The sequence below is a fragment of the Eumetopias jubatus genome, unplaced genomic scaffold, assembly GCF_037043125.1.
Source record: "Eumetopias jubatus isolate StellerSeaLion01/CBP00866 unplaced genomic scaffold, mEumJub1_p1.0 scaffold_6, whole genome shotgun sequence".
In the NCBI taxonomy this organism is placed as follows: Eukaryota; Metazoa; Chordata; class Mammalia; order Carnivora; family Otariidae; genus Eumetopias; species Eumetopias jubatus.
In genome coordinates this window covers 145715727-145742697 of record NW_028274812.1, presented here as the reverse complement: position 1 = coordinate 145742697, position 26971 = coordinate 145715727, and the positions used below count along the sequence as shown (strand labels likewise).

The window sequence follows — 26971 nt, the reverse complement described above, 5'->3', positions numbered from 1 at the left end:
CCCTCCCCTCTCTGGAGGATGGTGCCGGGGCGGGGGGAGGTTGAGTATTCGAAGCTTCTATTCATGGCTTGGTCTTTCTGGTGACCCTCATCCAGGAGCCACCAGGAACCCACCAGAGTCACCTCATTAGAACAAAAGAACAATTTCCTATTAACCAGGAAATTATAAGGATTTTAGGAGCCCTGTGTTAGGAACTGAGGGGGAGTCCAACATATATTTCCTATCATCTCACAGACATTCAGCTGTCCCAGCACCATGTGTGAACAGACTATTCTTTCTTTACTGAATTATTTTGGCACCCTTGTCAAAAATCAGTTGACTGTGTATGTGAGGATTTATTTCTGGACTCTCAGTTCTATTTCATTGATCTAGTTCCTGAAAGTGCATATATCAAAATTAAAGATTCTTGTTCAATGAAGGATACAGTGGATTAAGTTAATAGATAGCTGATGGAATGGCAGGAAGTTTTATACGATGTTGGAAACAGACAGAAGGGTTAGTAATTAGAACAGAAAAGAAACTCCTCTAAATCAAGAAGACCAAGACAGAAACCCCAAATCAGAAATGAGTGAAAAAAAAATGAACAAGAAACTTACATAAGAAAAATCCAAAGCACTTGGTAAAAAAGGTAACGAAAAGGGATATATAATTTTGTCTCTTAGGGCATTAACAAATTACAAAGTTGAATACTGCCCAGTGTTTGTGTGGATATGGGAGTGCAGACTGGGGCTTCAATTCCGTTCCCGGGCACCCTTGGTAAAGATTTTCTCAAATATATCCTTCAAGGTACATGTCTGTGTGTGACCAGAAGGAGCAGGCACATAGGGTATACCCTTCACTGAGAGAGTAAAATGAGTAAAAGGGGAAACTGCACCATAGGGTACCGTAAGAAACCAAAGACATTAGTTTAGTAAATTAAAAATACATGCAATGCAAAACAAGGACATTCTCCCTCTGAAGGACATTTTCAACCAAAAATACCCATGTAACTAATTAGAAAGGCAGTCTGCAAAGGTGGAATAGGAGTGGGCTCCGGTGGCGGAGAGGGATACGGAGGGTAGGCACACACACGCACACACTCCTTTGTGCATGCGTTCTCTGGCAGAAACAGGGGGGGCCTGGAGGATTGAGGGCCTTCTCCACCCCACTTGGTGGACAGCGAGCGGCCAGCGATGAGCTCTCACTCTCCACGAAGTGATATGGTGACAGTAGATGCTGTCTGATCTGCGGCTCCAGACGCCGGCCATGCAGAAGACACTGACAGCAAGCCCCAGTGTGCTTCTTCTTAGCTTTCCTACCCGATTAGAATAGCTTTTTCCAAAGAACTCCAGTGGCAGCCATGGCCAAAATGCTTGCTAACGTGGGCATCTAAGCAGTGGTGTTCCTGGAGAACGGCGAAGGCTCTGTTTGAGGTTCCACGTACTTAACTGCTCCCTTCTTTTCGCCCCTCCCCGGGGTGTGAGAGTCTGGGTCCTCTGTCCCAACCATCTGCTTCGGCAAATATGCCAGACCCACCCAGGGCTACCAACCCTGACAGGCTCACTCCTTACTCCACGTGTTACTGGTGGTTCCATCCTTGCTGGGCTGGCCCCCTCCGTGGTCTGAGCGCCGGCCGCCCTGACCCCTTAGCGAGAACTGGTACCGGTGTGGTAGCACAGAGGAAGAAACGCAGGGCTGGGCACCGCACCACTGCTTCCTGCCAAGAGGTCCCGCGGCTGGTCACATATACTGAAGGCGGTTCTGAGGGGCAGGGGTGGGAGGAAGAATGGGCTCTGGGCCCTCGCTTCTGAGATACTAGCTCACTCCGCGAGACCAACAACCACTTGAAGGCTGGCCTCAGCCCCTCAGCTGGTGCTTCAGCCTCAGCCCCTCACGTCTCTGGAAACCCTTGTGGATGGGCAGGTGTTATGGGTTGAAATGTGTCCCCCACTAAAATGGTTGCTGCAGTCCTAACTCCCAGCACCTGTAAATGTGACCTTATTTGAAAACAAAGTTTTTTTCCAAATGACCAAACTAAGGTAAGGCCATTAGGATGGGACCTAATCCAACAGGACTGATTTTGACCCAGAGAAGTTCACAGAGGGAAGATGTGAAGACACAGGGGGTACCCGACTGCAGGCTAGATGCCAGGAGAGGGACCTGGAACAGATTTTCTCTTGCCCTGCTCAGAAGGAACCAACCCTGTCGACACTTTCATTTCAGAATTAACCCCGAACAGTAACTTCAAATTGCCCAAGTCCTACTTATTACCCGAGGAGAGGAAAGGAAAGGCAAGGGAAATGCAATTTGCAGAATGCTATCCCTGTACTAAGGATCATGCTAGGCTGTTTATATATAGGATGAACTTACTCTCAATATCTCCTTAAAAATATATTATCCTGGGACGCCTGGGTGGCTCGGTCGGTTAAGCTCCTGACTCTTGATTTCAGCTCAGGTCATGATCTCAGGGTTGTGAGGTCAAGTCCCACATCCAGCTCCATGCTGTTTGTCCCCCTCTCTCTCTGCTCCTTCCCCCACTCTCTCAAATAAATAAATAAATAAATAAAATCCTTAATAGATATATTATCCCTGTTTGGAGATTGGGAGTTGAGGGTCTTGCCCAAGTTCACAGAGGCAAATAACTCTGTGAACTGACAGAAATGAATAAGTTTTTGCCTTAATGACTTCAATAGAATCAGAGAGGAACTAGGCCAGGTTCAACAGAAGCTGTGTTTCATTCTACCTGGTTCTTGATTGTTTCTCTGTCTTCCTCTGAAGTGGGTGGTCTAAATCCACGATGAATTCCTAGGAATGCCAGAACTTGTCAGGAAAGCTTATTTTCCTGTCTTCATCTATACATTCACACAAAGAAACATGTCTTGTGCCCGTTTAGGCGCCCTTCCGCCTGGTTGCTCCCCTGACTTCTCTCCCTCCCCCCCAAAACCCCTTCAAGCTCTGTCCACAGGAACAGTAACTTTCTAGGCCAAGAATGTTTGTACCTCTCTGTCTCTTCTCTTTCCCTTGAACTCCTGCTTCACAGTGAGCCCAGTGACCTTGCTCTATACCGTTCAGCACTGTTGCCCTCATATAAGTACTCAATAAATTTGAGTGAATTGAGTAAATAAATGAGCAAATGAATGAATGTCCAACATCAGACCATGAAGCCAATGGAAACCCACTTGGGAAGACTTCCTGGCTCTCTATATTCCTGGGGCCCCTGGTACTCATGAACACTAGGGAATACATTGCATGAACTTACACATGTATATTAGTATATTGCCTGTCTACTAGATTCGTCACTGCTTGAGACCTTCTCTTTTCTTCTTGATAATCCTGATGCTTTGCGGAGTAACCTCACAGAGCTACACAGTTGCTTCTGCCATAACCCAGTATATATATTCCTGAAAAACCTTACAGTCTTAAAAAAAATACACCCACATTAACAGGGGTCATGGAAAACTGGGATGGGGCAGGAAACTCAAAACTCTTTAACAGGTGTACAAAGGGAAGGAGTACCTGTTTTCCCCCCATATGCTCAGAGTGGATCTTTCATTAACTGAGAACCTTGCTCTGATGTTCTGTTAATTGATGGATAATCATTAGATAGACACTTCGATACATTTCTTTTTTTAAAAGACTTTATTTATTTGAGAGAGAGAGCGCGCGCATGAGCCTGTGAGAGAAAAAGAAAGAGGGGGGCGCCTGGGTGACTCAGTGGGTTGAGCATCTGCCTTTGGCTGAGGTCATGATCTCAGGGTCCTGGGATAAAGCCCCCCCCCTCCTCCGGCTCCTTGCTCGGCAGGGAGTCTGCTTCTCCCTCCCCCTCTGTCCCTCTACCCACCCCATCTCCCGCTCATGCTCTCTCTCTCTCAAATAATTAATTAAAAAAAACCTAAAAATAAGAAGGAAAGAAAGAGAGCAGGAGCAGGGGGACCAGAGAGAAAGGCAGGCTCTCTGATGATCAAGGAGCCTGATGTGGGGGTTCAATCCCAGGACCCTCTGGGATCATGACCTGAGCCAAAGGCAGAGGCTTAACCAACTGAGCCACCCAGGCACTCCCACTTAAATACATTTCAAGATAGAACACTGAGACACCTCTTAAGCACTACTTTAAGTTCATATGCTTTTGCTTTTTATTTTTATATGCCCTAGAGAGACTGTATCTTTGGGTCTGTCAATGAACATGTTTACTTTTGTCACTTTGAGTAGCTCTACACACATGACCTAACATTCATATCATCAGCTCCCAGGACAAGAGAAAGAATGCAGGGCTGACAACCCTGATTTGTCAGTATTTGAAGAAATAATGTCTGAAAAATCTCAAACTGCAGTGAAAAGACATAAACTGCGTAAACCCCAAGTAAAATATAACCAAAGAAACTCATGCCAATCACTTTGTAATAAAAATTCTAGAAACTAAAGACAGATTGAAAAGTCTTAAAAACATTCAGAAAGAAACAAGCGATGTGGGGACAACTCAGAGGACAGTGGGTTGTTCCTCTGAAGGAACGGGGGCCAGAAGGAAAGGGCGCACACTTTGGGGGCAGTGAAAGAAAAGAACTGTTAACTGCTAGTTCTATATCCTTTAGGTAAAACTACCTTCAGGAATGAAGGGGAGATAAAGACATTCTCAGATGCAGGAAACCTGAAAGAATTTTTTGCTAACACATCTATCTTTAAAGAATGACTAGAGAAATTTCTTGAAACAGAAAAGAAATGATAAAAGAAGGCATCTTAGCGTACCAGGAAGGAAGAACTTACAATGGCAAGACCAGAAATATGGGTAAACGCATAGGCAAACATTAGATTGCCTTTCTCGTGAGTCTTCTAAATCGTATTTGGTGATTGATACAAAAATTGTAACACAGTTTGATACTCAAAACAATACTTTTAAATAGAGAGGAGAAAAATGAAGCGTCCATGACTAACTTGAGGTGATAAAACCTGATCCGAGTAGACTATGAAAAGTCATATACATTGTAAGACCTAAGAGTCACCACTGACAAAACTGTACAAAGTAATACACTCAAAAATATTATAAATAAATCAAGATGGAATTATTTAAAAAAATCTGTTCAAATAACCTACAGAAAGACGGGAAAAGAAAAACAGGAAAAACACAGAAAACAAGTAATAACATGGCAGACCTAGACCCTCACACGTCAAAAATCATCTTAAATGTAAATGGTCTAAATAACTAAATCAAAAACAGAAATTGGCAGAATGGCTAAAAAAAAAAAAAAACAACCTAGAATCTTAATTTCTTCTCTATCCTCCATTCAAATCTGCATTTCCCATCTCAGGAAATGTCTCTGCCATTCACTCTACAGCTAAGGCCAAAATAGCCAAGGTTATTCTCAGGGGCTCGTCCACTGGAATGTAAGCACCGTGCAAGCTTTTGTTTGATTCATAGGTACAGTTATTATTATGGGTTGAATCGTGCCCAGTCTAAAAAAAAAAAGCTATGTTGTTTGGGTCCTAATTCCTAGCACCTCTGAATGCAACCTTATTTGGAAATAGGGTCTTCATGGAGTTCATCAGGTTAAAATGAGGTCATTAGGGTGGGCCCTAAACCAATATGACTGGTGTCCTTATAAAACAGGGGAAACTTGGACTGAGACATCCGTGCATAGAGGGAAGAAGACAGTCATCTACAAGTCTAGGAGTGCCGGAGGCTGCCAGAAGAGAGACCATGGCAGATTCTCTTTCTCAGCCCTCGGAAAGAACCAACCCTCTCAACACCTTGGTTCTAGATATCCAGCCTTCAGAATGTGGGACAATACGCTTCTGTTGGCTGAGCCCCTCAGTCTGTGGTACTTTGTGATAGCAACAAACTAATATAAGCTAAAACATTTAGAGTACCTGGCTCAGTGCTTTACAGTAGACACTCGATAAAAAAAATTGGTTGAAATAAGAGATCGTAGGAGAGACAAGCCTGGGTATTAGTGTTCTAGGAAACAACGGGAAGGAGCTGGAACAGTTTGAGTATGCAGATTCTCTTTCCAAACCCTATTTTCAGTTTGGTGCTGCACCTTTGCAGTCAGCTATGCCTAAGGCGTCTGAGTCCGGAGTCCCTCTGATTGAATGTCACCCAAGGAAAACCCTCAGTCTCCTGCCGCCTGGGGCTCCAGTAGTGGTCTGGCTGTTAGTGCGGGGGCGTAACTGCACATCAAAGTGCCTCTTCCACGGGTTTCTAACCAACCTACCTATTTCCAGTCCTGCTCACAACCCTGACCTCAGAGATACCTGGTGTCTCAAAGACTTACATCTTTCTAGGCTTCTGTGGTGGGGAATTTGTTTGTTTCTTACTGGTTTTGTCCCCTGGCTGGGGTTGAACACAGCTTTCTCTGGTCTGGCAAGGCGTTCATCCATGTGCTCTCCAGCTTCCAAAATTCTGTTGACCTCTTTCATGGGTTGTCTCCTCTCCCATTCTCTTCATCTTTGAGGGTTTATGCTTTCTTTGTAAAATCCTTTACCATAAAAGGGTGGAGTTTGGAGAAGGACCAGAGACTGACATGTGTCCAGCAGTGTGGTTAACTGCAAGTTGGTTCCTTTAAATAAAAATAATGCAATGTTGGGGCGCCTGGGTGGCTCAGTTGGTTAAGCGTCTGCCTTGGGCTCAGGTCCTGATCCCCGGGTCCTGGGATCGAGCCCCACATCAGGCTCCCTGCTCTGCGGGGAGTCTGCGTCTCCCTCTCCTTCTGCTCTCCCCCCAACCCCGCCCCGCTTGTGCTCTCTCTCTCTAGCAGATAAATAAATAAAATCTTAAAAAAAATAATGCAGTGTAATAGTGGTAAGATGAACTCTATTTGCTAAGAACCATGTATGAACTTTCTGGATATATGATCTCATTTCATTTTCAAAAATATCTTGTCCTCTATCAAGTTTATGGTCAGATTGCAAAGATATGCCCTATTACATTAACTAGTCAAATAGCAGTGGCCTGGAGTTCTGTTGGATCTATAACCAGTAGGAGAAATAGGTGAAGGTGTAAAGGTCCACAACTGGAGTGACAATTCCATTTCTTTGTGCAAACATTATCTAACTCTGAGTCCAAAGACCTGGTTGCTTACTTCTGACCTCTTAATGTACTGTTTACTGCTATTTTTATTGTACTACTGTATGGCTTTACTCCAGACCCTCTGAACCTTAATCTGCTCATCTGTTAAATGTGGGTAATCATTTCTGATCACCAATCGATTCTTTACGTGAATGACCTCTTACAGCTATTAATAGATATAGACACCAGTAGAAGGTAATAATTACCCAGCAGATTAGGAATGAACTGCAATGAAATACATTTTGGTTTAGAGTGCCATCAGAACTAACAACAGACCGCGGTGTAAAGGTCTAGTTCAGCTGGGAAGAGTTGGAGGTCAACGCAGTGACTAGTCCTGTTAATTGTTATCTTTCGGCTCCTTTGGCAGCCCTAGAAACTTTCAGGGAGGAAATGTCCTTGATATCTAATATCTTCCAACGGAAACTGTCCATATATTTTTTGCATGACTGATGAGAAAAGCAATAGAACCTACACTTGTTCACTTTGGTACAACCAGAGTTTTTGTAAGCTTCCCTATCGTGTATCATTTCTGATGGGCATGTGAGTGTGCTTTAAAGACACGTGAAATATAATCAATCTGCAAGGCAAAGTTATATTGCAAAGCCACTTAAAGTCTCTAGGTCTCAATTTTCTCATTTGTAAAGAGGTGATAACAACGGCTATTTCATAAAATGATATTTAGAATTAAATTTTAAAAAAGAAAAAATTGATAAATGAAACCCTCAGTACAGTGTCTGGTATATAATCAAGGTTAAGCCATGCTGCTGCTGCTGCTGATATATTCTAAAATATATATTATATAATGTACTATTATATATTCTGATATAATATTATTATATAATAAATACTATATATTATTATATATTCTAAAAATAATATTATTATATAATACTACATGATAACAATAATATTGTCAATGACATTGCTGACCTGAGGATGTCACTTTCTACAGGTCAGTACCCTCCTACCGATTGCCTATACTGTGGTTTTCTCACTATTAAAATAATAATAATTTTAGAAAGATAAAGCATATGCAGTCTCTCCAGGTCTCTGGGGTTCTTGTGCTTAACTTGCTGCTCACATTTAAGACACAGGTGACTTCTCCGTTGATTACCCACATTTAACCCACACAGTGGCTTCTCCGAGATTGTTTCCAGACCCGTTCCTCCCTGGGCGTCGGCTCTGCGCTCCTGTCCATTCTCTTCCCATGTGTTTTCTTCTTTATTCTAAACTGCAGGCAGTGAGAGCATACTCATCCGTATTTCTCCTCCTTAGTAACTGGGGGAGTGAGTGGATCAAGCCTCGCGGGTTTCTTGTCCAAGACAATGTACCTCTTTATCAGGAGTACTGACCCCAAAAGTCCTCAGCTGGCGTCCCGGCTCGACTGTTCTGGGCCCTGACTCCAGCCTCACTGATTCTCAATACTGTCACAACAGACTGTATGAATGAGGTTTGAAATCTGGGTAGTACAATGTCAACCCAAGGTTAATGATTGATGACGGTGCCAGGCAGCTGCGGGCCGTTTTAATCTGGAGCGCCATCTAGTGTCCAGTCGCGCAAACAGCATCCTGCGGCGTAAATTCCTTGGGGCAGGAAAGGGTTGAGGCCAAAGCCAATCTGTGTATTACACCGTTATCCTTCAACAATTCGACTACGCCTGGGCACTTCAAAGGTTAAAAACATAACCTTTATAGTCAATTCTTTATCTAAAACTCTTTAAAGTTACCAGTTAGCAATCGGGTGTTTTAAAATCAATTAGTTAATGTTCTGCATCTCAAGGGCCTCTTCTGTCGGACTTGGATAAACCCGCGCTTCAGTGCAATGTCCTTTGGGGGCTTTGTTTGAGGAGTGTGTGTTACAGTCAAGGTGCTGGGTTGATCTTCCACGCATCGCGAAGTCACTAACCCTTTCGATACACACTGCTTAATACATTTATGGTTACTCTTATTAGGACTATCGTCATGGTCAGTACTGATACACTTAACCAGGAATCTCAGAATTCTGTTCCCTACTAAGCACGAGAAGAGCCAGTTCTGGTATTCACCTCTAAACCCCCTCCTCTCTGTGGTCATTGCACTCTGAGAATGAAAAGAAGGAATTGAGTACTTTCAAAGTTGCCCTTATAAGATTCGAGGCCTAACCTCCTCCCCCGGGGAAAACCGACTGTTCCCCTCTTTCAGGCCCCCTCTGACGTCTTCTGAACAACCACCGTGACCTCCTTTTTCCTAGTTCCGCCTCCTCCCACCCTTTCCACCGTCAGCCTCCACCGAGAGGCTGTCCTCCTTACTTTCTTATTCCCCGAACCCAGCACAGTGCTGGGCTTCTCGAGGGTGCTGATGAGTTCTCCGTGGAATGAAAGAATTATCCGGCCTGATTTCTCTACACCACTTAGACAAGAGTCCAAGTCACTCAATTTGTTCCTCTCATGTTCTTTCCTGCCTCTGGACGTCCTGTAGTCTTAGGGCTCCCCAGGGGCCCCTGGATCACCATCTGTCAAATGGGGATAGTAATTTCTGTTCACCAAAAGGGACAGAAAACTGTTAAGTGTGTAATGAGAGGTTAAATAATTACCTAAAGGCCTGGAGAAAGTGCCCCTGAAGTAAGAGTTGGTTGGTTCGGAGCGCCACCTAGCGTCAATCAGGACAAACAGCACGATGCATTGTAAATTGCTTCTGCCAGGAAGGTGTGAGTTCTAAAAAGGATGTACTTGACTGTGAAAGGCCTTCTACCCAAAACTCACTAAACAGATAGTAAGTAATAGTTGGGGTGTATTTTAATTTATGCACTTTATAGATTAAAAAACAAGTCTTATCTTCGACTGTAGTTCAATGGGTATTTGTGTGTGCACGGGTGTTGGGGACATGGATTGTACTGTCTTCACGGCTGTCCCAGGAGGAATCTGAATTCTCAATCTCCGTTTTCTTACTGATGAAATGATATTGAATGTAAAGGATGTATAGGATGGTGGTGAAGATGGAACGAAAGTAGTGCATATAATGCCTGGTCCATACAGTGTGCAGTTACTCGTTATCTCTATTAGTACTATTGACACTCTTAAACCAAGAGTTGCAGGATTGTGCTGTGTTGTGGTTATAGTGATATATGTGTGCTTTTATTTAATATGTATATATAAAATTTTGTACTTATAATATGGCAGGTACTATTCTAAGAGCTACATAAATATTAACTCATTAATGCACATAACAGCCTATGAATCAGGTAGTATTACTGACATTTATAATGAGAAGACTGAAACATAGAGAAATTAAATAACTTGTCCAACGGTAAAGTTGAACTTGAACCCAGGCATTCCAGCCTCTGAGGCAGTCATTTTGATAAATATACTATGCCACCTCTGTATTTTTCTTGGATTATTTTATAAAATTAAGAGGCAATATAAATGTCACTACCATTAACCATGAAAAGTATAAGAAATCTATGTATTAACTGAAGTATAGCTACAAATCCATAGGTAGACTAATGTAATAAGAATTTGGTCCTAACAAGGATTTCTTTTGAACTTAAGCAGGTTTAGGTGAGTTTAGTAGTAAAAAAGGCACGGTGATGGAGTTCCTTGGTCCCTCTTAGGCATCGGCAACACGCAGCTCTCCCTGACAGCCATACCTGCCTGCCATTGAAAGTATGCACACACCTGAGATGCAGAAGGTGGGGACCTGGTGACTGTGTGCGTGTCATCATCTTCTCTTCCCAGGGAGTTTTAGGAGTGAGCTCCAAGAACAGCAATGTGGGGGTAGATTCTGAGTGACAGTGATGGTCCTGGGTTATATGCTCACCTACTACTCCCCAACGCACGCGCGCACACACACACAATTAAACGCATGCACATACATGCTCATGAGCGCTCACACACCTACACACATCTCCCGCCTGGGTGGCTCAGTTGGTTAAGCGACTGCCTTCGGCTCAGGTCATGGCTCCAGGGTCCTGGGATCGAGCCCGCATTGGGGTCCCTGCTCCGAGGGAAGCCTGCTTCTCCCTCTCCCACTCCCCCTGTTTGTGTTCCCTCTCTCGCTGTCTCTCTGTCAATTAAATAAATAAATAAAATCTTAAAAAAAAAAAAAGAATCTCTTCTCAAAGTTTTCCTTGAGTTAACACCTAGGCATGTTACCTTTCAGAGGCTTCCAGGAGCAACACACCTAATTGAAAGAGGAACAAGCTTGTTGGCGGGTGTATTCTCACCCTCCTCCAAATTAAAGAGAGCACCAACTTTCTCAGGGTCACTTTGAAACAGCAGAGTCCCATGGTGGGTGGATCTCATGGAAGGAAACCTCAAATAAGAGGCAACTGTGTGTTCAGCCCTATCTCAGCAACTGTGTGCATGTGATCTAATTTAATTCTCACTGTATTCCTGGGGGGAGGTGCTATTCCCCTGTGCCAGAGGAGGAAATGGAAGTGGAAAGCCTGAGAACTTAGCAGGGCCACCCCGCTGCTGGGTGGAGGAATTGGGATCGTAAACAATGTGCTTGCTCCAAAACTGCCATCTTTCTACTCTCTTGCACCATGAGCTCAGCTGTTTTCTCTACCTGCAGGCAGCCTGACAAGTTTCGGGTTAGCCTGGGGCTCCCAGGATTTCCAACTGGCTAGGGAATGCGGAAGTTTTTTGAGTTGACCGTCCATCATTTATATATGCAATATAACACATAAAATATAATGTACTATAATGTTTATATGATATTCTATACCATACGTTATACATAGAAATCTGTAAAATGTAATACAAATGAATATGTGATATATGTCATATGTATATAATTATAAACATAATTACTTTTGTACTTCATGAATACTACCAAGTAAATATAGATACACATTATTAGATTAATTTAACACTCAGTTTTAATTTTTTAATGTAGTTAATATGCCTATAAGTGTAACCATCATTAATGAAATTTGGGGGGCCTTACTGACTTTTAGGAGTGCAAAGGGGTCCTGAAATCTAGAAGTTTGAGATCCACTGCTCTAGGCTGAACTCTGATGTCTTATTTTCTCAACTGAGTTGGTAAGGACTTGAAGGCAAAGGTGTTAACCAGCACATGAACATTTTAATTTTTTTATTCTTCTGTTCTCTCTGTGGTTTGGGTCTTTCCGATCAGACTTACAATCTTCTTTAGGCTGCAAATCTCCGGAAGCTCTTTCCTGAATATTTTTTTCTCAGGCTGCCCTATATCATCAACCTCACAGTGGACCAAAGTGTTGGCCATTTACACTTGAGCAGGCAGCCCAGTGCAGCGGCTGCAATTATTAGCCTCATCCATTGGTGAGTCAGGAAGAAGCAGGTTTTAATCGCTCCCAGTGGGGGCCTGTAACAGGGTTCACGAATATCAGGTTAGCTACCTTCAGAAGCAGACAGAACCCTATTCTGGCATGGTAAAAGGAGGATCCCTACACCTGCTCCAGCAGCTCCTCTCACTGTCCTTGTGTATTTCTTGCTGTTCAAGTCTCTCTCCCCCACACGCTCTGTCCAGTGGCCATTATAGCCTTTTGGACATGACATTCAGCTCTGCATATTTAATTTTGTTCACCAGCTTTCCAGACCTGAGGAAGATGAAAGAAAATTAGCCAATCCATAATATTCAGAATGTGTATAAATACAAAAATACACAGTTTATTGCACTGCAACATTTGTGTCCTCAGCTTATTGTTGGCTACCTTAAGGCCACCAATTTTGAGTGGGGAGACCACACCCTTGACCTGAATTTTTCCTTGGAACTAATTTTAATAGGCTTTCTGTTGTTCACAGGCTTGTTCAATCTTATTTCAAAGCCTGAGACTCCATGACACACCTACCAGATCTAAAGTTACTTTAAAGTCGACAGCCAAAGAGTTTTGTGTCTTCTGATTTTTAGAATGGCTTCTAAAGATTCTGATTTGGAGCACTTAGAACAAACCAACTAACCAGGTGTCAAAGTATAATCTTCAAGAAGTTAAAAACATGCGTCTCCTGCAAGTACTGTTTACAGCAGGCTCAAGCATGGGGCAAAGAACGATCGATGTAAGTCATTAAAGAGGTTGCAAGCAAGATGACAAAGTTAGGTCAAGGCAGGATACAGGAGAATGAAATACCTATTCAGTCCGGAAAAGAAAAAATGCTGAAAGGCTGAATGAGTGGTAGTTTTTCGGATACAAAACTGCTTAATGTTCTATGAGGCAATGCAATCATCACTTTTAGGGTTATCTTTTCTGCTGGAAAGAGTTCATTTGCCTCTTGACTGGACAAAACCCTTATTAGAGTATCAATCTTCTACAAATGAATGTCTAATTTCACATACTGTGGACCTAATCAACGAGTAAATATGAAGTCAGTTAACTTCTCGAAAGCTGGGCCATCTAGAATGGTAAGTAGTAGTCACCTGTGGCCAGTGAGCACCTGTAAGGGGGCTAGTCTGAAAGGGAATGTTCTACGAATGTAAAATACACTCGATTTGGCAGACTTGCCATTTGGGAAAAAAAAAAGGAATATAACTATCTTATTTTTTAAAAATTTTGATTACATGTTGAAATTGTCATAGTTTGGATAGATTGAAGTAGAATATATTATTAAAATTAAATTCACTTGTTTCTTTTTACTTTTGTCAATGGGACTACTAGAAAACTTAGAATTACACATGTGACTCACATTCTATTTTATTGTAGAGCATTGCCTTAGAGCATCAAATGACCCAAATACTATTTTCTAATACAGCTTGGAAGGACACGAAGAAATAGTTTCCCCTTGTTTTTTAAGTTTTGGATACCTTTTCTCAACACAAATTTCAGGGATCTGGAGACGGGTTATTTGTTTCTCTGCCTTCTGGCCTATACCATGCGGCCAGGAGGTTGGGAGCAAGACTGAGCGGCAGGTATCCTGATGACTTGAGATCTGGACAACAGATTTGCACGTGGGGAGATGTGTTTTGATTGATTCAACCTGAGTGATCATATTAGAGAACTGAGTCACAGTAATCAAACTTATATGTTGCTGTTTTATAAATCAGGACACCAGTTTATAGTGAAGGGAAGTCCAGTGACCTGGTAATCAAGATTTTCCACTGTTATTTTCCTGGTGGTAAAGCATACTTAACTGAATTTCAGATGCCTGTGGCGGGGGGGCAGGCCAGGGGGGTCTCATTGTACAGAGAATCAGAGCGAAGTGCCATGTTCTTATTTTGTTTTGTTATTCTGTTACCAAAGTACATTAGTATGATAAAAGTCCTTTAGTTGTTCAAACACTTTCAATATCTTCTTACAATTCCTATACCCAAAGTCACAGTGAGGTATGGCAGGTCTAAAGTAGTTTTCTACGGCTGCTCATTCATCCATCACTAATCTTATTAGGCTGTTAATTCCCAGAGGACATGATCAGTACTAGACACAATTTCCAAATGTTGAACAAAGGTTGTTCAATAAACCCACGGAGTCATCCTTAGTCTAAAAGATGCCTCATTTTTTATTCATCACCGAACTTAAGTTGTACAACTTGATCACAATCTAAGGCAGGTATCTTTAATACATATTTTCATGTCACTGTATAATTGAATGGGAATTTCTGGTAAGTTGTAATACTTCCTTTGTCCCTAAATATAAATATACAATTATATTAAATATATGAGTAGTAAGTTTATTCAGCTTTTTCTCTTGAGAAAATATTGTGACTGCTGGCAACCAAAGGCTGAAATATGAAGTACCAAACCTTAAAGAAGTAAAGCAAACTTGAGAACTGAATATGTAAGACCCGCTTTAGAGGGTACGGGAAGAGGTGTTCTTATCAACAACAAAAAAATGGTGTAATAATTTATATGTTCCAGTACTTTTCCTCTATTTCTATTTAAAATTTTGCCATCTACTTTGCTCAACTTCAAATATATAGTTCATCTGATAAAAGTGTATCCCATTAAAGTCAGCTGCTTTACTTCCATCCAGGTCTTTGAATTCCCAGTTAGAGAGTGTCCTTCTACAGCATAACATGTGTTAGATAGTATTACGGGAAGAAACCTCGAATTTTCATGTGCTGAAATTCATCCCTTTACTGGAGCATATGAAAATAAATAAATAAATGCTTGTTTTCTTTGAAAACAGATCATCTCAATGCCTATAGCTGCCAAGTCTATTGAGGATTTTTTTTTTTTTTTGCAGGCTTAGGGGGTCTCCCTTCTTCCCTCATTCTCCCTATTCTTGAGGGTCAGACCCCTGCCTTGCACAACCCAGAGGGGAACCTGAGACCTTTTTAAAAACTGCCCAATTTCTCGCCTTTGGAGAAGTGAAGAGGGCCCCGCCCCCATCTGTGAAAAGCCGGATTTGATAAAGAATTTCAGTGTTTTCAAATCTAAGATTTAAGTCTCTAACCCCCCACGATCCAGGACACCCCCCAAGGCTTCTGGACCCCCTTTCATCCGACCCTAACGGCTTTGGACTGGCCCGGGAATCCTTGTCCCAGTCCACGGTTCCTGTGGGTCTGGGCGCAGAATTCACAGAGGACCTGTGTTACTTGCCTTGCGAAGAAACAGAATTATCGTGAAAACTGAGGTGGAAACCATTTCGTTTTTGTCTCCCTGAGAAGGGAAGCATGTGCCCAACCACCCCTGAGAAAAAGAACTTTCAGGGGCAAAGGAGCGAACAGGTAATTTAGAAGAAAAACAGAAAGTGGTCTCCGGCCATCCTGGACTTCCCTCGGAGTTGGGGGAGTTGGGGGCGCCTGGACGCGTTGTCTTTGGGCTTGCGGAAAAAATAAACGGCGAGCACGAAGCCTGAGGCTTCTCGGATCCTTTCCCGACCAAAGCCGGGAGATTTGGTGCGGGGCATTTTCATATTTTCCCACTTTTGTGAAGTCGAACAAACACAACTTGGGCGCACCGCGGCGGCTCGGAGCCTGCCAGCCAGGCGGGCGAGCGGAGCACCAATCAGCGCGCGCCTGCGCTCTATATATACGGCGGCCCGGCCGCGGCGCACCCACGGCGCTCTGCCACTTGTACCCACTCCTAGAGCTTCAGCATGTCGGAGACCGCTCCCGCCGCTCCCGCCACCGCCCCCCCGGTGGAGAAGGCCCCGGTGAAGAAGAAGGCGGCTAAAAAGCCTGCAGGGGCTCGCCGCAAGGCGTCCGGGCCCCCGGTGTCCGAGCTCATCACCAAGGCCGTCGCCGCCTCCAAGGAGCGCAGCGGCGTGTCCCTGGCCGCGCTCAAGAAGGCGCTCGCGGCCGCCGGCTACGACGTGGAGAAGAACAACAGCCGCATCAAGCTGGGCCTCAAGAGCCTGGTGAGCAAGGGCACCCTGGTGCAGACCAAGGGCACCGGCGCCTCGGGCTCCTTCAAGCTCAACAGGAAGGCGGCTTCGGGGGAAGCCAAGCCCAAAGCCAAGAAGGCGGGCGCGGCCAAGCCCAAGAAGACGGCCGGGGCAGCCAAGAAACCCAAGAAGGCCGCGGGGGCGAGCACCCCTAAGAAGAGCGCCAAGAAGACCCCCAAGAAGGCCAAAAAGCCCGCGGCGGCGGCTGTTGCCAAGAAAGTGACCAAGAGTCCGAAGAAGGCGAAGGCTGCCAAGCCCAAGAAGGCCGCCAAGAGCGCAGCTAAGGCTGTGAAGCCCAAGACTGCCAAGCCCAAGGTTGCCAAGCCCAAGAAGGCTGCTCCCAAAAAGAAGTAGATTGTTGAACGTCTACTTCTAAAACCCAAAAAGGCTCTTTTCAGAGCCACCACTATCTCCGAGAAGGAGCTGAGCATTCTTTCCTCCTATGCCTTTTCCCCCTTTAACCTTTAGCTCTAGAACCAGGGTTGCGAGGGTGTGGTTGGCCACTTCGGGCTTACACCAACCGGAAAGGGGCGGAGGGGATCGCTGTGCCGCCGTGGGGCGCGTCCCCCGCCCTGCGGTGCCCCGGGTGGCCTCCCCGGCTGCGGTGCGGAAGCGCTGTCCCGAGGCGCGCACTCGTCCGCCAGCCCCGCCCCGCGCCGGGTACATCGAAAACAACCACAGATCAAAGCCAGCCTGTTTGTGTCTTTAGGGACACCCCCATTGGGTTGGAAACTCATTCAAAAGTCCCGCCCTGCTCGCGGGTTGGCCCACTCCTCCAGCCCGTGATTTTTTTCCTGTGTTTTATTGGGTGGCGTTCGGCCTCTTGTGTGTTCTATGTTTTGTTTCTGGTGGGTTGATTTGGGCTTTTCCCGCTGAAAAACGTGTTATCTGGTATTTCGGACACTTCCCATGTCTTGGAAAGTCAAGTAGGGGTTCCCGGGGGGGGTCAGCACGCGACCCGGGAGGAGGGGGTGCAGGCGCCTGCGCCCCGCGATGTCGTCTGCAAGCCCGTGCGCCGCGGCCACCAAGTATCGCGTCTGGAAAAGCGCGCAGCGGCGGCCGCGACCCTGCCAAGGCGCACGGCTGGACCCGCACCCTTCCATCCCTCGCCTCGTATATCTTTGGATATGGACAGAGGTGTGATGGATTTGAGTGCATCAAAAACAACTTTTCGTCGGCCATTTTGTCCTGGCAGCGGGTACCCGAGCCTCGTTTTAGGCAGACGTCAACATCCCAAAACCGGAGACGTTTTTTAAAGGATTTCTGTGCGGCCCCAAGTCCCAACAGTTTCGATGCGAGGAGCAAAATATGGGTAAACAGTTGGAAGCGTATGCATGTGTGGGGGTGGTGTCTAATGAAGGGCTTTCGTGTATATTCACGGTGTTATCTGTGGGTTCTTTTATATTCATGGCGTTTCTTCTGGACAGAGAAAGTCCTAGTCCCGTTTTTATTCTGGTGAGCACAGATTTTCTCGAGACAAGTTCCAGGAACGGGCTTCTGGGAACTGCAGCTCAGTTCTTTGTCCATTGCCACAATGACGGATCTAGTCGCTAATTAATCTAGATTCGTTCCCCCATTCCTGGTAGGGACCACGGGTTTCATCCCTGCCCGCATCGCCCCTCCCGACAGAGTGGGGATACTTTGACGTCCGTTGTCGTGAGTAGAAAGACCTCCACTTCCTTGAGAGCGCTTCGCGCGCGGGCGCACTCACGAAGACAGTTTTCCCATGGTTACTTCCCATTATTTTTGTGCTGTTAATTTCACATTTAAAACAATTGAGCCCTCTGTATTTTGTTGTAAGGTTTAATAAATGTATACAACCCTTCCATTTCTGCCCCCCCTACCCCACCCCCATTTTGAGATGCCACCTTTATCATGGGCTAAATTCTTTGGGTAGTTGGAGTAATTCTTCGTTTTCTACTTTGTTCCTTTGGTCTTTCCTGGCCATTCCTCAAGTGTGATCACAACTGTTAAGTATTGTTCACAGGACTATTTTCAATGCTGAGAATACATGACCTATAGTAGGTATTAAAATAAAAATCGAATGTTTAATAAACTGAGATGTTATGACTGATAGCTGATAGAGCTCATTCCCTCTCGTTGCTCTTCTTTCTCAGAATTTCCTGGTTATTCTATTTTTTGTTTATTTCGTTTTTCCAAATGTAATTTAAGATGCTTCCTTCCTCCCACCTCTTCACCCCTCCATTATGCATAAAAACCCCTCAATACCCTATCAGTAGTTTCTTTGGGATGATGTTAGATTTACAAATTAATTTGGGGAGATGAATTTTCCTATTCAAGAACATTTTATGTTTTCCCCCCTTTTTTTTCAAATATTTTGTACCTGTGGAGAATGTTTCAAATTTTCTCCAAATATATCTTCATATTTCTTATTACCTTTATTCCCAGATATTTTGTCATCTTTTTACTGTTGAAATGGCAACCTGTGAGATTTAAGATTCCTTGAGGACCAGCATCCCATAAAGTGCACGCTGAAGAAGATAGCCAGTTATGGAAGGGATCTATGCCTGTGTGAATTAATAACCTCTAGAACAGTGCTGTCTATAGCACATAAATAAGGAAAAAAGAAACAGGTGAAATCAATTTTAATAACATAGTTTATTTAACCTAATATATCCAAAAGATTCTCGTTCAACATAAAAGCAATATAAAAATATTTATGAGATATTCCACATTCTTTTTTGTTTCTCATATCATGTCTTTGGAAACTCTATGCATACAGCGCATCTCAGTTCCTGCTAACCTGTTTCAAGAGCTCAGTTAGCTATATGTGGCTTGTGGCAACCATATGGACAATAAAAGTCTAGAATGCCCTCTGTCCCTAATGTCTCGGTCTTCTCTAACCTCATCTTTGGCTTAATGTTTGCATGACAGTGTGTCAATATATTATGTCCTCTGTGGCCTAAACTTTTGGTGAAGTGTCCGACCTTAAAGGATGGTTGACTGGTCCAAAGGGCATTGGGCCAATATGAACCATCAAAAATTTTCTTCCAAGAACTAGAATTGAGTTAAAGAAACTGAGGTGACCTGATGTCCGGGGAACTGCCTTCTTAGACACTCTGTAGTAGAAACCGAGAGGTCTGGTGAATAAAAAGAGCAGAATGGGGCCAAGTACAGAGCAGAGCAGAGAGGAGAGATGCATAGAGCGGTGTTCTCTGGGCTCCTGACATTGGAGTTCTTGGTTCTCCTAGCCATCGGAACTCCTGCCAGTGGGGTCACCTCGCTTGGCTCTGGTTGGGTCAAGTTGTAGCAACCAGAAGACTTAATTAAGACACTTCAAATAGAATCCCAGTTAGTGCTTATGGTTATGGCATAGTGAATATCCATGCTCCCTTTCCCTTTCAAATGCTTTCAAGTCCACACACCTTTGGAGTTTAGTATATTTGCAGTTGATCCTCACATTGAATGTCTCCTGCAAACATATCTGCCTAGGTAATAACGGGTGTCCTTTACTTTCAAATGAAATGTATTCCTCAAAAACAAATATAATCACCCTTCTCTAGTAAGGGTACAGGGAGAGTTCATTCGCAGAGAGCTAAAAGTTGTCATAAAAATCTCTAATTTCACCTAGACTTTAGATACAATCTTCACCAATGTTTCTTTGATTTTTGTTCCAGTCCCTCACCAGTGTTCACAAAGTTGACTGGGTTAAGTCTGATACTGTAAGCCATTCATTAGACTCTAATTTGGCTGCTTTAAGAAAAAGGTCCTTGGGGCGCCTGGGTGGCTCGGTTGGTTAAGCAACTGCTTTCCGCTCAGGTCACGATCCTGGAGTCCTGGGATCGAGTCCCGGGATCAAGTCCCGCGTCGGGCTCCCTGCTCGGCGGGGGGCCTGCTTCTCCCTCTAACCCTCCCCGCTCTCATGTACTCTCTCTCTCTCTCTCTCTCATTCTCACTCTCTCAAAATAAATAAATAAATCTTAAAAAAAAAAGAAAAAGGTCCTTGTCTTGATTTTTAGTTTACGAAGTCTATATTTTATTTTGACATTATTAATGTTATCATTTTCAATGTTCTACTTATTATGATCATATTGATAATGGCAATAATACATTCAAATAATTGCCCAAACATGGCTGATTAGCCAGAACTGCATAAACTAAACTGCTGATTGATAATTCAACAATGAAAATTCATGATCTCATGTCCATGTATGACAAAAGCGTGAGTAACACAGAAATTAAAGGCTACTTGTAATGCATTATAATGCATTATGCCAAACTTTTTTTTTTCCTGCCCATACATAGTGCTCTCTCTCATGGCTGAAAAATTAAATATCCTATTACTTCTCATAGGGAAAGTTCTAGGTATCATTCTATGCCTAAGGGAAGTGTAGAAAGTAACTTTAGGTTGAAATTCATGCCAGAGATGAATAGGTCCAGGAGAAGCAAGATTACATCATTAGAGGATTTCACAGTGGAGGGATTTAGGGCAGAGTGGGAACAATAGCGTTTCGAGCTAGCATTTCCTGAGCTCTAATTTGCAATGTGCCAAGCATTGTTGCTCATCACTCTCCACTTATTATCAAACACCTTGCCAGAGCACTTTGAGGTAGGTGTCATTAACATTGGGGATTGGTGATATTAAGAATGTAGCTAGTTTCCTATCAGTGAGCCAGTGCAATTGTCCTCTGTATGCCAGTGCTTTTCCTCAGAAATACAATAAGAGCTATATAGATTATTTGACATTTTCTAGTAGCCACATTTAAAAGAGTAAAAAAACACATAAAATCTATTTTAATAGTATATTAACTCACTGTAAGAAAAATATTATTTCAACAAGTTATCAAATATAAAAAATATTAAGGAGGTTTTTTATTCTATTTTTCAGACAGCTCTTTGAAACCTGGTACGTAGTTTACCCTTAAAGCTCATTCTAATTTGGACTAGCCACATTTCAAGTGCATAATAGCTATCCATGGCTAGTGGCTACTGTCTTGGACAATATAGCTCCATAGTAAATACTCTGGGGAAGACACAAGCAAATACTTGCTCTGTAGCAGAATCCAAATGTTTCCAAGGAAATGATTATTCTGACCTGGTCCTGAAGCCCAGAGAGCATCCTTAAGACGGGATGTGTCTTCTACTCATCCTACCCACTTCATCTCATACCAGGCCACTAAGCAGAGGACTCGGACAATAGAAGTTAGCCAGCCCGCTGCATCTCCTACCCAGCTAGCCTAATCTGTGAGACAGGAGCAACTAGATCTAAGAATCCCTTTCTGGGCAATCTTATTGATCAGAGGATATTTTGAGTGTAGGTTTGGTGTGAGATTGCCTGTCAACGATATTTAGTAGTGGTATAAATTTGGCCAATTAACTAAAATCTCTTAGGCTAAAGTTCTTCCTCTAAAATGGACACTGAGAGAACTTGACTTTCAGTGTTGTATTAAGAATGATATAGGGGCGCCTGGGTGGCTCAATCGGTTGAGCGTCTGACTCTTGATTTCAGCTCAGGTCTTGATCTTGGCATCGTGAGTTTGAGCCCTGAATTGGGCCCTGTTCTGGGCGTGGAGCCTACTTAAAAAAAAAAGGTAAAGAATGATATATAACAATTCAGGCCAATCAGTTCACGTGGTACTTGACCCATGGAAAACTATGAATGTTAGCTACTAGACTGACTCCAATGAAAACATGGTTTTATTGTTCCTCCCAAGGGGACCTCTCTAAAGGAAGACAATAATTCAGTCCAGAATAGATCCCTAACACCCTGCAATATTGTCCCAGAAAACTCACATTTACACTTGAAGGGTTCAAATTGCTCGGAGTTGACTTTATATCCTCCGCACTAAGTTTTGTCCTGGTATCTCTGAGAATGGTACCACCATCCAAAGCAGCATGCAAAGCAAAGCTCGGATTATCCCAGAGGCCTACGAGTCATCATCCCAAACTAGCGATTCTCAACTCTTAGGGCTCTCTGCTAAGGGGTGTTAGAAGAGTGGTAGGAGGGCCGGGGAAGGCCACGTATAATTTAGAAAAGCATAGACAGTGTTCAGAAGCACATTTACCCTGAAGCTAGTGAAACTCAAATGTTGGGCTCAGTACTTCAAAAGCCCTGAGAGGGGCTCTTGGGAGTGTGTTCACTTGGTCTCTCTCTCTCTCTTTTTTTAATGTCCATGTTAAGATATTGTATTCATAGCTGGTTAAACCCGTTGTTTATTGCCACTCAATCTTCCCTTTCGTATTACAATTCACCTTTTGCCTGATTATGCCGGGATACTGATGAACACATTTGGATTTGGGTAAGAGAAAATTTACTTCATATATGTTTAGTTTAGGGTTAACAAGATATAAAATTTGCAGATGTGCTCACATATGAGTTCAGTTGTTCTAGCCAATCGGATGTAAGAGTGGTTTCAAGGAATATACTCCTATTGCTCACTGGCAAACTTACCTGGATTTCAGACAAGAAGATGTAGTACTAGATGTCGTATAATGACATCTGTGTATTTGTAGCAACCGCAGTGGGAGTAAAGGTGTAGAGTACGGATGAATCAAGATTTGAAATGTATAGAGCTGAAAGCTAGTCCATGAAGAATCCTTCCAAATTTTACCACTCACATATGAAAGAAGCTTGACAAGGGATTTCCCAAATTTGAAAACAGTCTTAAAAATGACACTACCAATAATGTGTTTTGAAGCTGAAACTCAGTTCTAAGCTATCAAGAGAACAAAATAAATTGTGATCAATTTACCCTGGAGGAAATACTGAATTTTCTTCCCACTGTATATATAGAAAATACTCCTTTTTTTTTTTTTTTTTGCTGGGCAGCAAAGCCAGGTTTATTGAGCGATAGCACTAAGTTCCCAAGGAGGGAGGGGACCCAAGAGGGTTGCCCTCCAAAATAATTTTCAAGTAAAAATGGAATCAGAGTATGCAGTCAAAAATATTCTAAGGAAAAAAAATATAGTGTTGTACTCAAGAGCTAATAAAATGTGCTATTTTTATGAACTTTGTGATGGCTATGGTTTTATTTTTGTAAAATTGGAATTTGGCTCCTCTTTCAATTATAAATTAATACTGTCTAGTTTTGTATTTTAAATTTTGAATTGTAATTGTTAAGAGTTGCCAAGTTGTGTAAGTTTTAGGCCTCAGGAAACCTTGAACTACCATCAGTTCATTATAATTTTATACTTAGAAAATTTAAAAAAATAACACTTTTGTCAATAACTTTGTATTTATTAAAGGGGGACATGAGTAGGAAAGACACTTTAGGTAGCAACCTGTCAGAATCTCAAATCCTATTGATTTTAAGATGCATAGGCAAAGAAACTTTGGATAATGATAGGCAAGTCTTTTTTCTTATTGCATATATGTATTTAGTGGGTCTCTGCTGGTGAGTACAGAAGTGTTTCTATCACCTGAGCTTCAATCCCTTCTCAGTTAGACCAATACAAGATTCTGGAGTCAGGGTACATGAAATGTTTTGTGGACTACTGATAACTTTATGGATACTGAGAATGCTGTTAGATTTACTTCTATTATGCTAAATGGAATGAAAGCTGTTGGGATGGTCGGGACCCTCTACAAACTCACCTGACTAAATGCTATTCTCTTTAATTTAATGAAGTCCAACTGAACAGGCAAAAGTAAATGAATAGAAAGGGTTTTCGAGGAACTGCACTACAAATGTAAAGAGAAACCTCCCTGGGGAATTTAAATCCAACTATAAGCTTACTTTGTCCTCTATTCCTGGTGTACATGTGAAGCTTGTCTAACTGCTCCAAGAAATTAAACCTGCTTCTAAGTCACCCCGAAAATGATAAACGTACCTTAAAAAACACTTCTAACAGGGGTACGAAGCCTGAGACAGGGAGTTGGCCAATCATTCAAGTACCTCATACTAAAACATTTACATCCCAAACAAAGGTTCCTAGCAACTAAACTGTTTCGGTAGTTGATAGTTACAACCGCTTTCAAGAGACTGTGGGTGGCTCTGAAAAGAGCCTTTTACGATCAGTAGTTTGTTTTATGCCCTCTCCCCGCGGATGCGGCGCGCCAGCTGGATGTCCTTGGGCATGATGGTGACGCGCTTGGCGTGGATGGCGCACAGGTTGGTGTCCTCGAAGAGCCCCACCAGGTAGGCCTCGCACGCCTCCTGCAGGGCCATGACGGCCGAGCTCTGGAAGCGCAGGTCGGTCTTGAAGTCCTGCGCGATCTCGCGCACCAGCCGCTGGAACGGCAGCTTGCGGATCAGCAGCTCGGTGGACTTCTGGTAGCGCCGGATCTCGCGCAGGGCCACCGTGCCGGGCCGGTAGCGGTGCGGCTTCTTGACGCCGCCGGTGGCCGGCGCGCTCTTGCGGGCCGCCTTGGTGGCCAGCTGCTTGCGCGGGGCCTTGCCGCCGGTCGACTTGCGGGCCGTCTGCTTCGTGCGAGCCATTTGGCGAAACAAAAGACCCACTAAGAACCTGGCGAGTAAAGGAGAGGATTCCTTTATATACAGTAAGAAACCTTCTGATTGGCCTTGTAATTTTTCAAAAGAACCACGCGATAAATCCATTGGTCGAACGGTAACCACATTGCTTAATTAGTGGAGGATCTGACTGGATGAATTACTCCCCCTCTCTCCCTTTCTCAGTATGAAATAATTAACGTTCAAAGATTCTTTTACGCTTTCACTAAGTACAGTTTAGGTAACCAGCCATTTAAGAAGCACGATATATGTAATTTGTGTGGCTCTGTAAATCTAAGTGGGACCTGAAATTCCCCAAATTCTTTACAGGCTCGCAGGTTATCAATCCTGCTGGTCTGCACATTTCATCGAGTACAATTTTATCTTGTTACCTTCGTCTCTAGATGGTTGGGTTAGTTATTTTGAAGTAAATCTCGGGTCGCCTGGACTGCCACTTTCTAGGTCTGGTCATTATAGCTCCCCTAATACCGAGTTTTCTCGTATGAAACTACATGGCGGCGTCCCTGGGTGGATTTGGAGTATCACACGTAAAGCACCGGCTCTGATAACGCTAGATACAACAGTGGGCCGCAACAAATGATCGCCGACTTTTCTTGGGTAAAATGGCTTTTCCTTAAACTGAAAACTTGAAAAGCACGGGGGGCATTATTGGCCAAAAGCAAATTTTCTTCCTGCTTGTACACTTCAGTCCCTTTACTTTCTCATAGCGAAGTTACGTCTGGTATGCACTAAGTTCAGGGTACACGGCCGCTTTCCTTGGATCTCAAGGTTTTAACCTTACCTTTTACGAATGTATTCAGGGTTGATTCTACCAAGGTAGTATAAACTCGTTACCAGCCTTTCTTGTGAAACTATGGATGGCTCTGAAAAGAGCCTTTAATTTGCTGTAGTGAAGTGGAAGATACGTGCTGTTTGTGCTAGACTTTACTTGCCCTTGGCCTTGTGGTGGCTCTCGGTCTTCTTGGGCAGCAGCACGGCCTGGATGTTGGGCAGGACGCCGCCCTGCGCGATGGTCACGCGGCCCAGCAGCTTGTTGAGCTCCTCGTCGTTGCGGATGGCCAGCTGCAGGTGGCGCGGGATGATGCGCGTCTTCTTGTTGTCGCGCGCCGCGTTGCCCGCCAGCTCCAGGATCTCGGCCGTCAGGTACTCGAGCACGGCCGCCAGGTACACGGGCGCGCCGGCCCCGACCCGCTCGGCGTAGTTGCCCTTGCGGAGCAGGCGGTGGACGCGGCCCACCGGGAACTGCAGGCCAGCTCGAGATGACCGAGTCTTGGCTTTGGCCCGGGTCTTGCCCCCTTGCTTCCCACGTCCAGACATGCCAAGCCAACCTAGCTGAGCAACCAAATCTCTGTGAAAATTGAAGAAACGTAGATTAGCTACTTAAAAAAAAATTCTTTTATAGTAATTGCGGGGATGAGCCAACAAGCCATCCCATTGGTCAAAATATGTTAGTCTGTATATCCAATAGGAAGAGAGAATCTGTATCCCTTATTTGCATAAGCCCCTCCCCTTAGGGAGAGCGTTCTGATTTTATCCAATGAGAAGAGACAATTCTTGAAACCTCATTTGCATTGAAGAACTATAAAAGAATGAGCTCTGGACCCTTCACAACCACTAACCTTTGTTGTGGTGAAGGCGATTAGCGTTTCTACTGCTCCTGAGGAAGAGCCATGCCTGAACCCTCCAAATCTGCTCCGGCCCCGAAGAAGGGCTCCAAGAAGGCCATCACTAAGGCGCAGAAAAAAGACGGCAAGAAGCGCAAGCGCAGCCGCAAAGAGAGCTATTCCATCTACGTGTACAAGGTGTTGAAGCAGGTGCATCCCGACACCGGCATCTCGTCCAAGGCCATGGGCATCATGAACTCGTTCGTCAACGACATCTTCGAGCGCATCGCGGGCGAGGCGTCCCGCCTGGCGCATTACAACAAGCGCTCGACCATCACGTCCCGGGAGATCCAGACGGCCGTGCGCCTGCTGCTGCCCGGGGAGCTGGCCAAGCACGCCGTGTCCGAGGGCACCAAGGCCGTCACCAAGTACACCAGCTCCAAGTGAGCCCGTCGGCCGCTGACCGCAACCCAAAGGCTCTTTTCAGAGCCACCCACTTGATCGAGATTGAGCTGTAATTACTACCGTAGCCGTGTAGGTGCAACTTTATTGCTATAGCTTGAGCCCTTAGGAATGTAACAAAAGGATGTTCCTGGAGGCAATTTTAGAGCCGAGAAATT

General features: G+C 44.0%; 3 protein-coding genes across 3 annotated transcripts; 2 read left to right on the top strand and 1 right to left on the bottom strand.

Annotated features, from left to right (window-relative positions):
- Positions 1-15996: 15996 nt before the first annotated feature.
- Positions 15997-25969, top strand: LOC114212592 (histone H1.4). The gene is made up of 2 exons (XM_028107522.2): positions 15997-16665; positions 25720-25969. The coding sequence occupies exons 1-2, from the start codon at positions 16028-16030 to the stop codon at positions 25946-25948; spliced, it is 867 nt and encodes a 288-aa protein (XP_027963323.2). The 5' UTR covers positions 15997-16027; the 3' UTR covers positions 25949-25969.
- On the bottom strand, positions 23495-25605 carry LOC148164170 (histone H3.1). Its single transcript, XM_088024146.1, has 2 exons — positions 25529-25605; positions 23495-24742 (listed from the first exon to the last, which is right to left on the bottom strand). Exon 2 carries the CDS (start codon positions 24712-24714, stop codon positions 24304-24306), a length of 411 nt encoding a protein of 136 aa, XP_087880272.1. The 5' UTR covers positions 24715-24742; positions 25529-25605; the 3' UTR covers positions 23495-24303.
- Positions 25970-26372: 403 nt separating the features above from the next.
- On the top strand, positions 26373-26884 carry LOC114212605 (histone H2B type 1-B). The gene has a single exon (XM_028107540.2). The coding sequence runs from the start codon at positions 26418-26420 to the stop codon at positions 26796-26798; it is 381 nt and encodes a 126-aa protein (XP_027963341.1). The 5' UTR covers positions 26373-26417; the 3' UTR covers positions 26799-26884.
- The last annotated feature ends 87 nt before the right edge of the window (positions 26885-26971 follow it).